Genomic DNA, 12,294 nt, shown 5'->3' on the forward strand with positions numbered 1-12,294 from the left:
ACAGACCACTCGTGGGTTCTTTGTTTTGGGTTCTGGGCACTGAAGGATGCAGAAAGAGGAACAATTCCCAAGAAGGTAAAGGGACTGGAAGCCATGGGCTTGAGGGTATGGCTGAAGTCTTGGGGTGTTTGTCCTGCAGAAGACTTGGAGAGGGGATGAGCAGGGGTCTTCAGGTATCTGTAGGGCTGTGGTGTGGATGGCCAAGCCCACGTGTTCTGTGTATCCCAAGGGGAGGTCTGGGATCCAAGGGAGATAGCAGGGAAGGTTTTTGTTATGGTCAGAGCCGTGTAAGAAGGCCTCCGGTGCTGTAGAAGGTGGTAAACCCCCAGTCCCCGGGGCGGGGGAGCTTCTCAGTTCTCACGTAACTGTTGGCAAGGCAAGACCTCCCTGGAATGGGTGATTTTGGAAATTTATGAATCAGAGTACTGAGGTTTAGGAATGACTAACTATTCAAAATAACTCGAAGCAGATTCAGAGTCACTCCTATAATGTCACTCTCACTCCCTTGTCCTTCCCAATATTTTCTTGAGAAAGGGGTAGAGACACAGCTACTGCCCAGGGAATTACACACAGTCATGCCCCACTGCCCCACCCCCGTCCCCTTGCCCCCAGTGCAGCCTGAGTTCTGGGCTGCTGCAGACCGTGGGTCAGGACCTGCTGAGGAGCTGGGGCACCCAGGAGGTCTCAGACACTCTCGCCCTCTCCTCCAGCTCCCGGTGCGGGTGGCTCTGTCTGCCCTGGAGTACACACCTGGATTGTCGCTCTCCCTCATCTGTTTGGAGGGCGGCTCATCGGTGTCCCAAGGCGTGGACTGATTGATGGGCGTCTGCCCCCACCGGATGCTGGTCGTGAGTCCCTGGGACTGACTGTCTGCTTTGGAGATGCCGGGGGCCTGGGGAGAAGCAGAGCAGGAGTGTGAGCACAGCCTGGCAATGGTCCTGCCCTGGCACCCATCCCCCGCAGTACTCCTGCTGCCTGAGCCACGGGGCCAGAGGCAGAGGTCTGGCCCTGCACCCAGTACCACGGGATAATCGCAGGGTTTTGGTGCAGTAGCAGCAGCCGTGGCCTCGGCTAGACTCCTGCCTCCAGGGACACCCAACCTAACCCAGTGCCTCCTCCACCACCCACTCTACCTGAGCCATCAAAACGGAATGAGCGCTCTGTGCTATGAGAAATGACATCACCCCAGGCCTTGGGTCATTAATAAGCTACAACAATATGTGCGGGCATGTGCTGAGCACCAACTGTATACTCAGCCCAGGCCCAGTACCACCATGTGCCCAGCCCTTTGACCAGCGAGACGATGGCTCTCCAAAGCATTACCGTCAGGCCCCATCCTGCTTCTACACCAGCCTCCGAGGCCCCAGACTTCCCACTCCACAGAGGAGACGTGGGAGGGGGTGGACTGGGGCCCCTGGGAGGACAGCACAGGTCCTGATGCAGGGCTGGAAGGCAGGGAGCATCTTCACTGGGACCTTTGGCTCCGCCCTGCAGGAAGAAGGCAGGCTCTCTGCTCCAGGATCTCACTTGTTAGTTTAGGTACTCAATGAGAAAACAAACCTCAGGGCGAAAACAAACATTAGGACAGCACTGGTCTCCCTGAGCTACCACTTTACCATGGAATATTATATAGGCAATAAAAATCATGTTTACTGGGCTTCCCTGGTGGCACAGTGGTTAAGAATCCACCTGCCAATGCAGGCGACACGGGTTCGAGCCCTGGTCTGGGAAGATCCCACATCATGTGGAGCAGCTAAGCCCGTGCGCCACAACTACTGAGCCTGTGCGCCTAGAGCCCGTGAGCCACAACTACCGAGCCTGTGCGCCTAGAGCCCGTGAGTCACAACTACCGAACCTGTGCGCCTAGAGCCCGTGAGCCACAACTACCGAGCCTGTGCGCCTAGAGCCCGTGAGCCACAACTACCGAGCCTGTGCGCCTAGAGCCCGTGAGCCACAACTACCGAGCCTGTGCGCCTAGAGCCTGTGAGCCACAACTACCGAGCCTGTGCGCCTAGAGCCCGTGAGCCACAACTACTGAGCCTGTGTGCCTAGAGCCCGTGCTCCGCAACAAGGGAAGCCACCGCAATGAGAAGCCCGTGCACAGCAAAGAAGAGTAACCCCCGCTCACCGCAACTAGAGAAAAACCTGCGCGCAGCAACGAAGACCCAATGCAGCCAAAAGTAAAATAAATTAAAAAAAAAAAGTCTTTGGAGATTACGACTCGTTTAAAGAAAAAAATCATGTTTACTAAGAATTCCTGATGAGGTGGCAAAATGCTTACGCTATAATGTTAAACGAGAAGAGCAGGACATCAAATGACACGTATATAAACTTATCATGTAAAATGGTATGTGCAGAAAGGAAAAATCCCAAAATATTGGCAGGAATGTCATTCTTGGGTGAAGGGATTAAGGGAAACTTTTATTCTTTTTGTCTATACTTCTCTGTATTTGCCTAATTTTCTACTGTGGCCATTACCATTATTTATAACATTATAATATTTATAATAAGCAAAAAAAAAAAAAAATCCCCAAAACACATTGGAGGGCCTGGTACTGGGATAACTGGGTTGTGAGGGGGTGAGAGTCTCAAGAGAGATGGTTCCGGGAGCAGTGACCACAGCTTGCAGGAGTGTAGCCAGAGCCCAGCCAGGTTTGGGGACAGTCACAGAAGGGCAAAGGAGCCTCCAGGGTCATCTGCAGGCCTCTCTCAGGTGAGGCCACTGTGCTCTTGCCTCCTATTGGAAGCTAAGTCAGTGACCCAGCTGGTGGGGGGCAGCACCCCTTTCTGGGCATCTCTGAGCAGCGGGACTCTCCTTACCAGGCTGGCTGAAGAGTACTGGCAGGTGGGAAGGGGTTTGGACTTACTGGGGCTTTGATGCCTTACGCAGATGACAAACAGTGCCTGCATCAGGGCCTGCTGGGAGAAGCGGGAGCGCATCCTATTAGCACCATAAGCTGCGCTGAGCTAATTGCATTAGGCTGTACTTTATCTCCGGCCTGCATTTCAGATGCTTCACTTCTGTGAACAGTGCAGGAAACAAAGGAAAAGAGTGAATCTCCTGAGGAAAGAACAATTCTGCGGACAAGCTTCCTTATCAGAGGCCTCTGCCCCACTTCTGTCTGTGGGACAGATGAGACAGGGTAGGCGGGGAGGTTGGGGATCTAGCCACACTCACCAATAGTCTTAGGGAACTTAGGAAACAGAAGCGTGGCTTGTACAGCGTTCTCTAAACAGACAGCCTTCCAGGGTGCCCTGCCTGCAGCCCCCTCTGTATTCCCAGGCTTTTGGGGAGCTGGTGGGTCAGAGGTGCAGAGGTTGCTTTTCCCACAGTAAGAGGCATCCGGGGGGAAAGAAGCCAGTGTGATGTCCCATTCGGGGCCCTGTTTTGGGGTGAAGTTTGAATGGGGAGACCCCGGTCTCCTTACCCCTTCTGCCAGTAGGAGGTGCTGCAGCCCCCTCTCTGCAGCCTGGAATTCCCGGAGGCCTCCTAGGCCAGAGGCAGGTTTGGTTTTCCGGGTCCTCCTGCAGTTGCCCTTTGTCCTGGCTGAATCAGCACCCAGGCCTGGTAACCTGACAGGGTGGGGAAGGGCTCCGGGAACTTGGAGGCCCTGGGCCTGGTCCTTAGAGCAGCCGCTGCCGCCAGAAGGGGTGGTCGGGGTCTCCTGCTTGAGAGCAGGTAATCGGACTCTAAAACTTCAGGCGTTCGGGGTTTTGCCCTAAAATTGGGGGAGTTTCTGAACTTGAAAAACTGCACACTTTTCCTCAGGCCCTTGATTCTAAAACACTCCTGCCAGCTCGCTCACTTGCGCCTTTGCTGGTCAGGGGGTTTGCTCTTCAGTAAACTGGGCCCCCTGGGCTGGGGACGGGCAGTCACTGAGACTCAGCCCTGCCCTCGAGGGGCTGCTCCCAGCTATGAGTCACACTCCAGAAGGAAGCTGGGGGTGCAGGGGGTCCAGGGGGTACTGGGGCGGGCCCAGGGCTCCGGGGTGATTGAGCTGTGGCTACAACAGGCCTGCTGTCTGCCTGTGTCTTTCATGACTATGACAAGCGAGTTCTTATGTACAAGAAAGAGGTTCTGCTGTGAGAAGGAAAGCAGCCTATTTTTTTTTTTCTTTAGGAAAGGTAAATAAGGCCACTCATTCTATTTGGCACTAGCAACTTCTGAAGCTATGAGCAACTTGCGGTTCAGGACTTTTTTTTCATTTTATTGAAAAAAAGAAGTGAACATTCCTTCCTTCACTCCCTCCAGAAAAAACATGGACACGGGTTGCGCGCTTCGCCAAGGCGCCTGGATGCCCAGGTGGTGAGGAATGTTGCAGCTGGTGACGTGAGTCAGCTAGGCCTGACCAGAGCCCTGTCCTGCAAACGGGTTCCAGGCCCAAGGTAAACTCGAGGTTCCCAGGTTCTGGAGGCTTCTAGGGGACCGTGTGTGGGTTTGCGCCTCCAGCTTCGAACTTGGCTCCTACTAAGACTTTCCGCCTTGGTTCAGAGTCCCCAGAGGTCCACAATTCCACCAAAGGCTCTCCAGGCCACCCCCCTTTCAGGGGGCTGCCAACTCAAGAATGTACAGACACCAACCAGGAGGACAGCCTGGGCCGGCGGGGAGGAGCCTCCCCTCGCCCCTCCCACTGCCCTCACAGAGGACATCACCGAAGCCACGAAGACATCTGGCCTTTCCCCAGTGTTCCTGGCCTTGCTTCTGCTCCAGTGACATGATGGCGCTCGGCACAGAGAGGCAGCCGAAGAGAGCCCTCTTCCTGCCCGGCGCCTCCGAGTGGCCCTAGCTGCCCATCATCGGCCCAAGCAGGCTTCTCTCTGCTTCCCTTTAATGAGATGCTAATGGGATGCATCAGCAGCAGCTTTTAAACCCCAAGCTCTTGTACATTTTCAAAGGTCACATTTTTATGGCGGCTGACAGCATCCTGCTTCTTTCAACGGCTGAGGAACACTAAGGACCCCGATCCTTTATGGATGAAGCTCTCTGTGAGGGGCGCCATGGGCTGAAGCGCCTGCTGGTCGGGGGGCTGGGAAGCTCCACCTGCGACAAGCCCCCGAGGCCCCTGGGTTGTGCTCTATCAGCGTGGGGAGAGCCAGTTACACGTCGCCTACAGAGCGGCACTGGGGACCCTGCTCCACTTAGGGGTTGGCGTGCGGGGCCGCAGACGGTGCACGGTGCGAAGATGCCTGTGCACCCGTGGAGCTGTGACAGCCCGGAAGGGCCGCTTTTGCTAATTTGTCCATCCAAAGGGAGCCCTTTTTTCTACTTTGCACAAGGGTGCCGTATAGACCAGCAGCATCCCAGGTGGTCAGGGAAATTTGAAAGATGATGGGATGGGACTCCCCGGGGCCTTGCCACGCCTCGCTTGTTCTCACCCCTCGCCCTGCACACATGAGGATCACAGCCTCGGAACACTGCCTTTCAGGGCCGGTACTGACCTGTACTGGTGGGTGGGCTCCATGATGGCAGGGACCCGCATGGCAGGACCTGACCCAGCTCCTGCCGGCCTGGTGTAGGTGCCCAGGGAAGGCAAGGTCTCTGAGTTACAGTGTTGGCCAACAGTAGGAGTGTTCATCACTGTTGGTTCACGAGTGCATGAATGCATGGCCTACACTTCAGGAGAGGGAATGATGGGAGTAACAGAACAGAGATGTGGAATCGCGTAGTGCACCTGGGAAGCCTGATACAATGTGTTCCTCTCACTGGGGAGATGACGTTTCCAGACCATGGAGGCCTCGTGTGCCGGGACCCCCAACATCATTGCCCTGAATGCTGCTGGAGGCTGCCTGGAGGCCTAATGCCCCAATCCGCTGACCCCTCGCCCAGTGCCTGAGCATAGTCGGAGATGGGGGATGCTGAGGTTGACTCCTGCCTCGATGGGGCTGGTGGAAAAACCAGAACTCAACTTCTTCCACTGTTCACCCAAGGACGTCAGAAGAGAGTGAATCAATGGAGCCTGGAAGTTAGGGAGAGCTGACATTGGACCACAAAAGCTGGGCAGGGTTCAACAAGGCAGATGATTCTGGCCAAGGTCGCTACCAAAGGACCCCACAGCAGCTGGTGCATTTGCAGCCTAGATACAATGGACGGAGCCAGGCTCCACTTCCGGGGCTCACGTGGGCCTCTCCCGGGGGAATGACAGTGCCAGCGTCCGAGTCCTTCTCCTGCCCATGAACCTGCCTCCACAGATTGGAACCTGCAAGTCTTGACACTATTGTCACTCATGTGGTGTGACAGTGTTAGCGGGGACTGCCATCTGCTGAGCATTCCTGAGTACAGCTGCCCCATCCCTCACAGCAGTGAGCCCCTTCTCCCAAGGGATCCCAGAGTCCCCCCCCCCCCGCCCCCAGCCCTCACCTCGCTTTAATCGATCAGACAATACTCCCATGCTCACTCTGGGCCAGAAGTACCACTGGACACCAAGGCACACCCCACCCGGGTGGGGGTTGGGAAATGGCCTGTGATGAAAAGAGAAGCAGCAGCGAGGACAGTAGTGGGAAGCCCGGAGCTGACTACACTCTGAGCTTCACCTGCAGCCTCATTTTATGTCACCGCTTCCCGTGATCCCCACCTAATTTGGGAAAGACAAGGTTTGGTGAGATATCCCCACAACCCCTGGCCCTGGATTCTGAGAGCCCCTTCTGCCGAGGGACTGCTGGTGTGGCCTGAGCCCTGCAGTGGACCTTCGGAAATGTTTTTCCTGACGGCCTGGCACCTTTTTGTTTGTTTGTTTGTTTTTTTGCAGTACGCGGGCCTCTCACTGCTGTGGCCTCTCCCGCTGCGGAGCACAGGCTCCGGACGCGCAGGCTCAGCGGCCATGGCTCACGGGCCCAGCCGCTCCGCGGCACGTGGGATCTTCCCGGACCGGGGCACGAACCCGTGTCCCCTGCATCGGCAGGCGGACTCCCAACCACTGCGCCACCAGGGAAGCCCTGCCTGGCACCTTATGAACACCCCCATCTTGCCCCCATCTTGAGGTGGAAGCCAGAATATGTGCTCTGCCAGCTTGCTTCCCTCGCGGCTGGAGCACAGGCATGTGCCCACCTGCTCAGACACACAGGGGTGAGGTTTTGGTCTGGGGGTTGGGCAGTGTGGGGAAGCCAGCAGAGCTCCGAGTCCACGCTCCGCAGAGGCTGGTAGCAGAGGCACACGGATTTGGGAGCACAAGGATGATGCAGGTTCTGGTGTCCTGGGCCCAGCATCAGTGGTGAATGCTCTCATTTCCTTTTTCTTCTTACTCTGAAGCATTCTCAGGGCTCCTCTTGCAGGTTCCCACAGGGCTCCTAGCAGACATGAACGCCCAGGCATCTCTGACCACCAAAGCCTGCGTCGCCCTGGGAATCAGCTCCTGGAGGCTGCCAGCTCCAGGACTGAGCATAACTGGGCAGCCTGCTCCCTGAAAAGAGTGGAAGTTTCACCTCCTTTTCAGCATCCCTCTTCCTGCAAGGCACGTAGGGGCTTCATGGTGCTCAGGTCCAACTGTGGGGACTGATAGAGGCCAGCTTTTGGTAAACCTATTCAGACTGGGGTGTTGGGAACCTCCCAGGGGCCCTCACACTGCAAAGGTGAAAGCCCAGGAAAGCAATTCTTACTTACAGCAATGGTGTTGTAATGGTGGAAATTCAGGCTGGGAGTAAGGGAGAGAGATTTTGCTGTCTGAGTTTTTTAGATTACAGCTCCGGGGTCTATACCCAGATGTCTGGCTTTCTAGGATTTGCAGGTTATCCATGAGAGCATGGCCTCCAAGATCACACAGGTCGAGCATTGACCACCTCTATGGCAGGGGCCCCCTGACTTGTGTGAGTGCACATAAGAAGATTCCGGGGGGCAGGGTGTTAAGAATTCAGGCTTCAGGACCCCACCTTCAGAGCTTCTGATTCAGTAGGTCTGGGGGGGACCCCAAAATGTGGCTCCTTAACAGGCCTACTAGGTGATGCAGTCTATGGACCTCACTCTGGTGGAGGTAAGGACAGTCTTGACATTCAAGTTCTCAGACCCCTGTGCCCCAGTGTGGGGAGCCTAGGGGCTGAGGCTGCTGGGCAGGTCCCAATCGGGACACACTTTTTGGTCCTGCTCATGTGGCTCATGGGAGCCAGACAGGTGACACCGTCTTCATGGACTCCTGTTCCCAGCGTAGGTTCTAGGGGTCAGTAAAACGTGTTGACAGACACCAAAGCTGTAAGTCTGTGACCTCTGGGAAGAGCAAATGACATTTATGGGTCTCTCAGTTCTCATTTCATGATTGCTACTGAACTACAAACAAGAAAATAATTGCAGTTAAATCCCCACTTGGGGCCGGAGGAGGCTCTCCTGAGCCCCTCTGCCCTCATTAAACAGGCTGCCCTCTCTGGCCCCCTGAACCCAGGCCGCGCCCCCAGCACCCCCTTCGGAGCAGCGCCATAATGCGCTCTGGAGCCCAATGAAATTTCTAATAATACTAACCAATGATGTGTTAAATTGAGACACTTCTGGCTTGCATTCTGGAAACTGCACGATGGTTTAAAGGACCAGTGCTTACCTTTCTCTTTCAATTTGCTGCTAAATTACTGCTTTCGGAGCAACTTACAGAAAAGTAATTCTTTATTTAAATTTTAATTTCAAACTTGTCATTTTAAATATATATTCAGATTCCAATCATACTATGGAATATGATGATGTCTCTGGAGGGCAAGTGTTCCTGCCAGGAGCTGGGTGGGGGCAGAGGATGTGATGGGAGGAGGGGTAAGGGAGCAGAGAAAGCAGGTCTCCAGGGGGCAGTGTGGCGAGGGCCACCATGTGCTGGGGTGGGAGATAGCACTGCAGAGGCCAGTGGTCAGCCTCTAACCTGGCCCTGCGATTCCAGGCAAATACTTGAAGTTGAAACCACCAAGCACTTCCTGTGCCTCTTTCTCTTACTGAATCACCACGAGGACCCAGCAAAGCCCAGCCATAAATGGATTCAGGCACAGATGAGGTGGGGCTGCCCAGCTTGCCCCCATCCTAATGGCTCACGTTTATTGAGCGCCCTCTACATGCCAGGCATGGGCAGGATGGGATTTCTTTCCCTCTCACCTTCATTTTACAGGCGAGAGTAAGAAGGCCCAGAGAACTTCAATGACAGCTAGAGCCTGCCAGGCTTGGGGTGCTAACCGAGGCCTGTTCTATCCTAAGACCCTCAGAAATGCTCTGTGATGGCTGGAATGTTCCCAGGCCCCCCCACCCCCACCCCATCGTGGTTGGCAACTCCATAAATGGGCGTAGTCCTATCAAGCCCCTGCCCACACTACCCTTTTGGGGTTACACTTAGAATCCCTGGTCACAGGAGTACCAGCCACGGCCTCTCCTCCTCCCACCGTGTCCAGCCCAAGTGGGCCTCCTGCTCTGACCCCGACAGCACGCTGGGGTTGGGGAGCCAGAGCCACTGGTCCTTCCATCATCTCTCCCACTCCCTTAGACCCCCAGACTCTAACCCACCACTGACATGTTCCACCAACCCCTGCCAGTGAGGTCTTGGCCCTCTCCAATGGGGCCAGTTCTTCAGTCTCAGACCAGGGCAGCACAGACTGACATCTCCACCCTTCTCCAAAGCCAGCAATGCACTCCCACCCTTCACGTCCCCTCTCCCTCCCTCTCATCAGCCCCTCCCCCTTGGCTTTCCATCACGGGCACTGAAAAATCCTTGTTCGACCACTTTACCTGCCATTCCAGCATCCATCTACCTTCCCTGTCCCCCCTCCACCTTTTGCGGTCACCCCCTCCATGGGATTCAGAACACCTGGTACCCACTCCTGTTACCCCTCAGCTTTCACTCTTTAACTCTTCCCACCCCTGCTCTTCAGTGAAACCACCCCCTTTAAATGGACAGTCATCTCCTATTGCCAAACCCAGTAGCATTTCCCCAGGCTCTCATCCCTGACACCAGCTTCCTCCTCCTTCCTGCTTGAAACTCTTCCCTTCAGTTTCTGTACCAATGCTTTTTCTGGTTGTTGTGTTGTTCACTGGCCTCTTCTCTTGCTGGTTCTCCAGCATGGATATGCTCCAGGGCTCACGCCAGTGTCGCTCTGGCTCTGGCCTCTTCTCTCAGGTCCATCTGGGCCCTATCTTCTTTAAAAATTATTTTTCCGATATGAAACATCTGTGTGGTAGCCATCATCTCTGGTAAAGCCTAGCTTCCTATAGTATTCTGGAAGTATGTTTGCTGTTCCCTGTTCCAACATCAAAGTCTATACCTTGGAAACATTTTTGCGGAAAGATCAGCTCAGATGGCCTCCCTTGCAAATGTAAGGCAACTGCGGCTGGGGCTGGTTTTTGTGCCGTGCTCCCTCGCGTGCCCTGTCCAGGCCCCCAGCCCCTTCCCCCAGACCCCCTCCCAGTGGATGGGCCTCACGGACAAAAGAAATGATAAATCTGGTGGAACCTTACAACTCAAAGCTTTCAACTTTCCTCTAACGACGTTGAACGGAAAACTTCTTAGTCCCATTTCCAAGTAACTTTTCATCCATTACAAAACCCCACAAAATTTTCAAAGGGGCTTTGAAATAAGATCTCCTAGAAAAAAAAAAGCCCATCACAGACGAAAGTCTTTGAAAAGAAAGAGGCCTTCCCTGTGCTTCAGCTCCCCTCTGATATCAGTTTCCCTTTCATTCTGCTGAAAGGTTCAGGGCAGGCCTGGCCCTCAGCAGACGCCTGTGATGTGAGGGAGCCAGTGGCCCAGACAGATGGGTGGGCACGGGGAGGAGAGTGAGGGGCACCTGTTCGCAGCGCTGGGCCAGGCCTTTCATCGCCCCCTTCAATTGGCCCTCACGGCCCCCCTGACAGCTGTGTTCCTTGGAACCTGCCCGGTCTGCTCAGAGGCCCAGCCGCCCTGCTTGTTCCTGCTCAGCTCCACACCGGCGACAGCGCAGCTCCCTCCGGAGCACAGCGACCCATCTTCATTCTTGTCGCCAGAGTGGGCGGGAAGGTAGGTGAGGCAGGGGCGGCCCTGCTCTGATCTGTGATGGACGTTTCCCAGATGCTGGCCCTGCAGGCGATGACTCTGGGGCCACCCCTCGACCTCCCAGCCTCAGAGCCTGTGACCCGCTCGTCCTCCCCGGGGGTTGGCTCCAGACTCACAGACGCACATCACACAGCGGCCACGTCAGGAGCCCCTGTTATCTTCAGATCTGAAATCCTCAGTGAGTCTGGCGAGGAAAAGTCCTCTGCACAGGGCAGTTGAGCTGAGAGCGGGTGCGGGGATACGCGCAGGTCGGTTGCTGACCCGGCCTGGCCCTCAGACGCCTGTACTCTGAGCGCCCGATATTAATTTGGGACCAGGCCTTCCTGGAGTTGGCTCTGAACCACCCGAGGCGGGGGAAGCAGCGGGCTCTCAAGAACGGCTTGGCCAGGGGCTAGCCTGGCCCCTCTGCACCCCAAGGCCCTCCCAGCCCCTCCCCAGAGAGCATTCTAGGACAAACTGTGCTCTCCTTGTATGGAGGACCCACTGGAGCCAGAAAGGACCCCAAGAATGAGCAGTAGCCGACTGTCTGCGGCTCCCCCGGGGTCCTTTCTTCAGCAAACACCTGACACTCCTATTCAAATCCACCGTCCACCTTCTGAGTCGTGGGTCTGGATGGAGCACTCCTTGTTTGTCGTTACAGACAAAGGCTCGCCGGCGAGAGGGAACAGTCCTGACCTCTGAGCGCTCTGCCTTGTGACTCTCTGGGCAGAAGTCAACTGAGAGCTCGACTCTCACGCCTGGTAAGACGGTCCTGACACAGGCATCTTCGGCGACCTCGTTAGCAGCCTAATCAGAGAGAAGATTGTGGCAGGGCCACCTCGAGGCCAGGCAGGACGAAGAAACAAACAACATAGCACAAATGTCGCCACAAGGCGGCTCCTCCGACGGGGTGGCGCAGCTGAAGGAGCTATTTTACGGCCAGTCAGTGCCCAAGTGTGCGTCTCAGCACTGGAGCCTAGATTCCGAGGCAGCATAGGGCTGGGAGCCCGGGGGGTGGGCCAGCTCTGCAGTGGAATCTTCCAGAACGCTTGAAGAGGCGCTCAGTTGACATCTTCCCGCTGCCTGGGGCTTTCTCTCTGCTGTCTCCTGCCCAGGCTCTCTGTGAGAGCAGTGTGCGTCAGGCAGTGTCCTGAGGGAGGGGTGTGCCCTCTGGCCGTGGTCCGGCTCAGCTACGGTAGTTCAGGACTGAGGCCGTTCAAGTGATTTTTTTTTTTTTTTTTTTTTTTTTAAGGGAAATGGCATCATTCGGTGCTACCCCATCTCTTCAGGCTTCAGAAAGCTTGCTGGGGCAGACAGAGTCTATCTAAGCTCATTGGAG

General features: G+C 55.6%; 1 protein-coding gene across 2 annotated transcripts in view; it reads right to left on the reverse strand.

The window, feature by feature from the left end:
- Window positions 1-12,294, reverse strand: part of KLHL29 (kelch like family member 29) — a 310,779-nt gene that overhangs the window by 69,257 nt on the left and 229,228 nt on the right. For both annotated transcript variants that reach the window (XM_030858308.2, XM_060309498.2), the window contains exon 4: window positions 751-892. In XM_030858308.2, coding sequence (XP_030714168.1) covers window positions 751-892 — 142 coding nt within the window. The remainder of the gene's footprint in view (window positions 1-750; window positions 893-12,294) is intronic.

This window comes from Globicephala melas, chromosome 12, assembly GCF_963455315.2.
Source record: "Globicephala melas chromosome 12, mGloMel1.2, whole genome shotgun sequence".
In the NCBI taxonomy this organism is placed as follows: Eukaryota; Metazoa; Chordata; class Mammalia; order Artiodactyla; family Delphinidae; genus Globicephala; species Globicephala melas.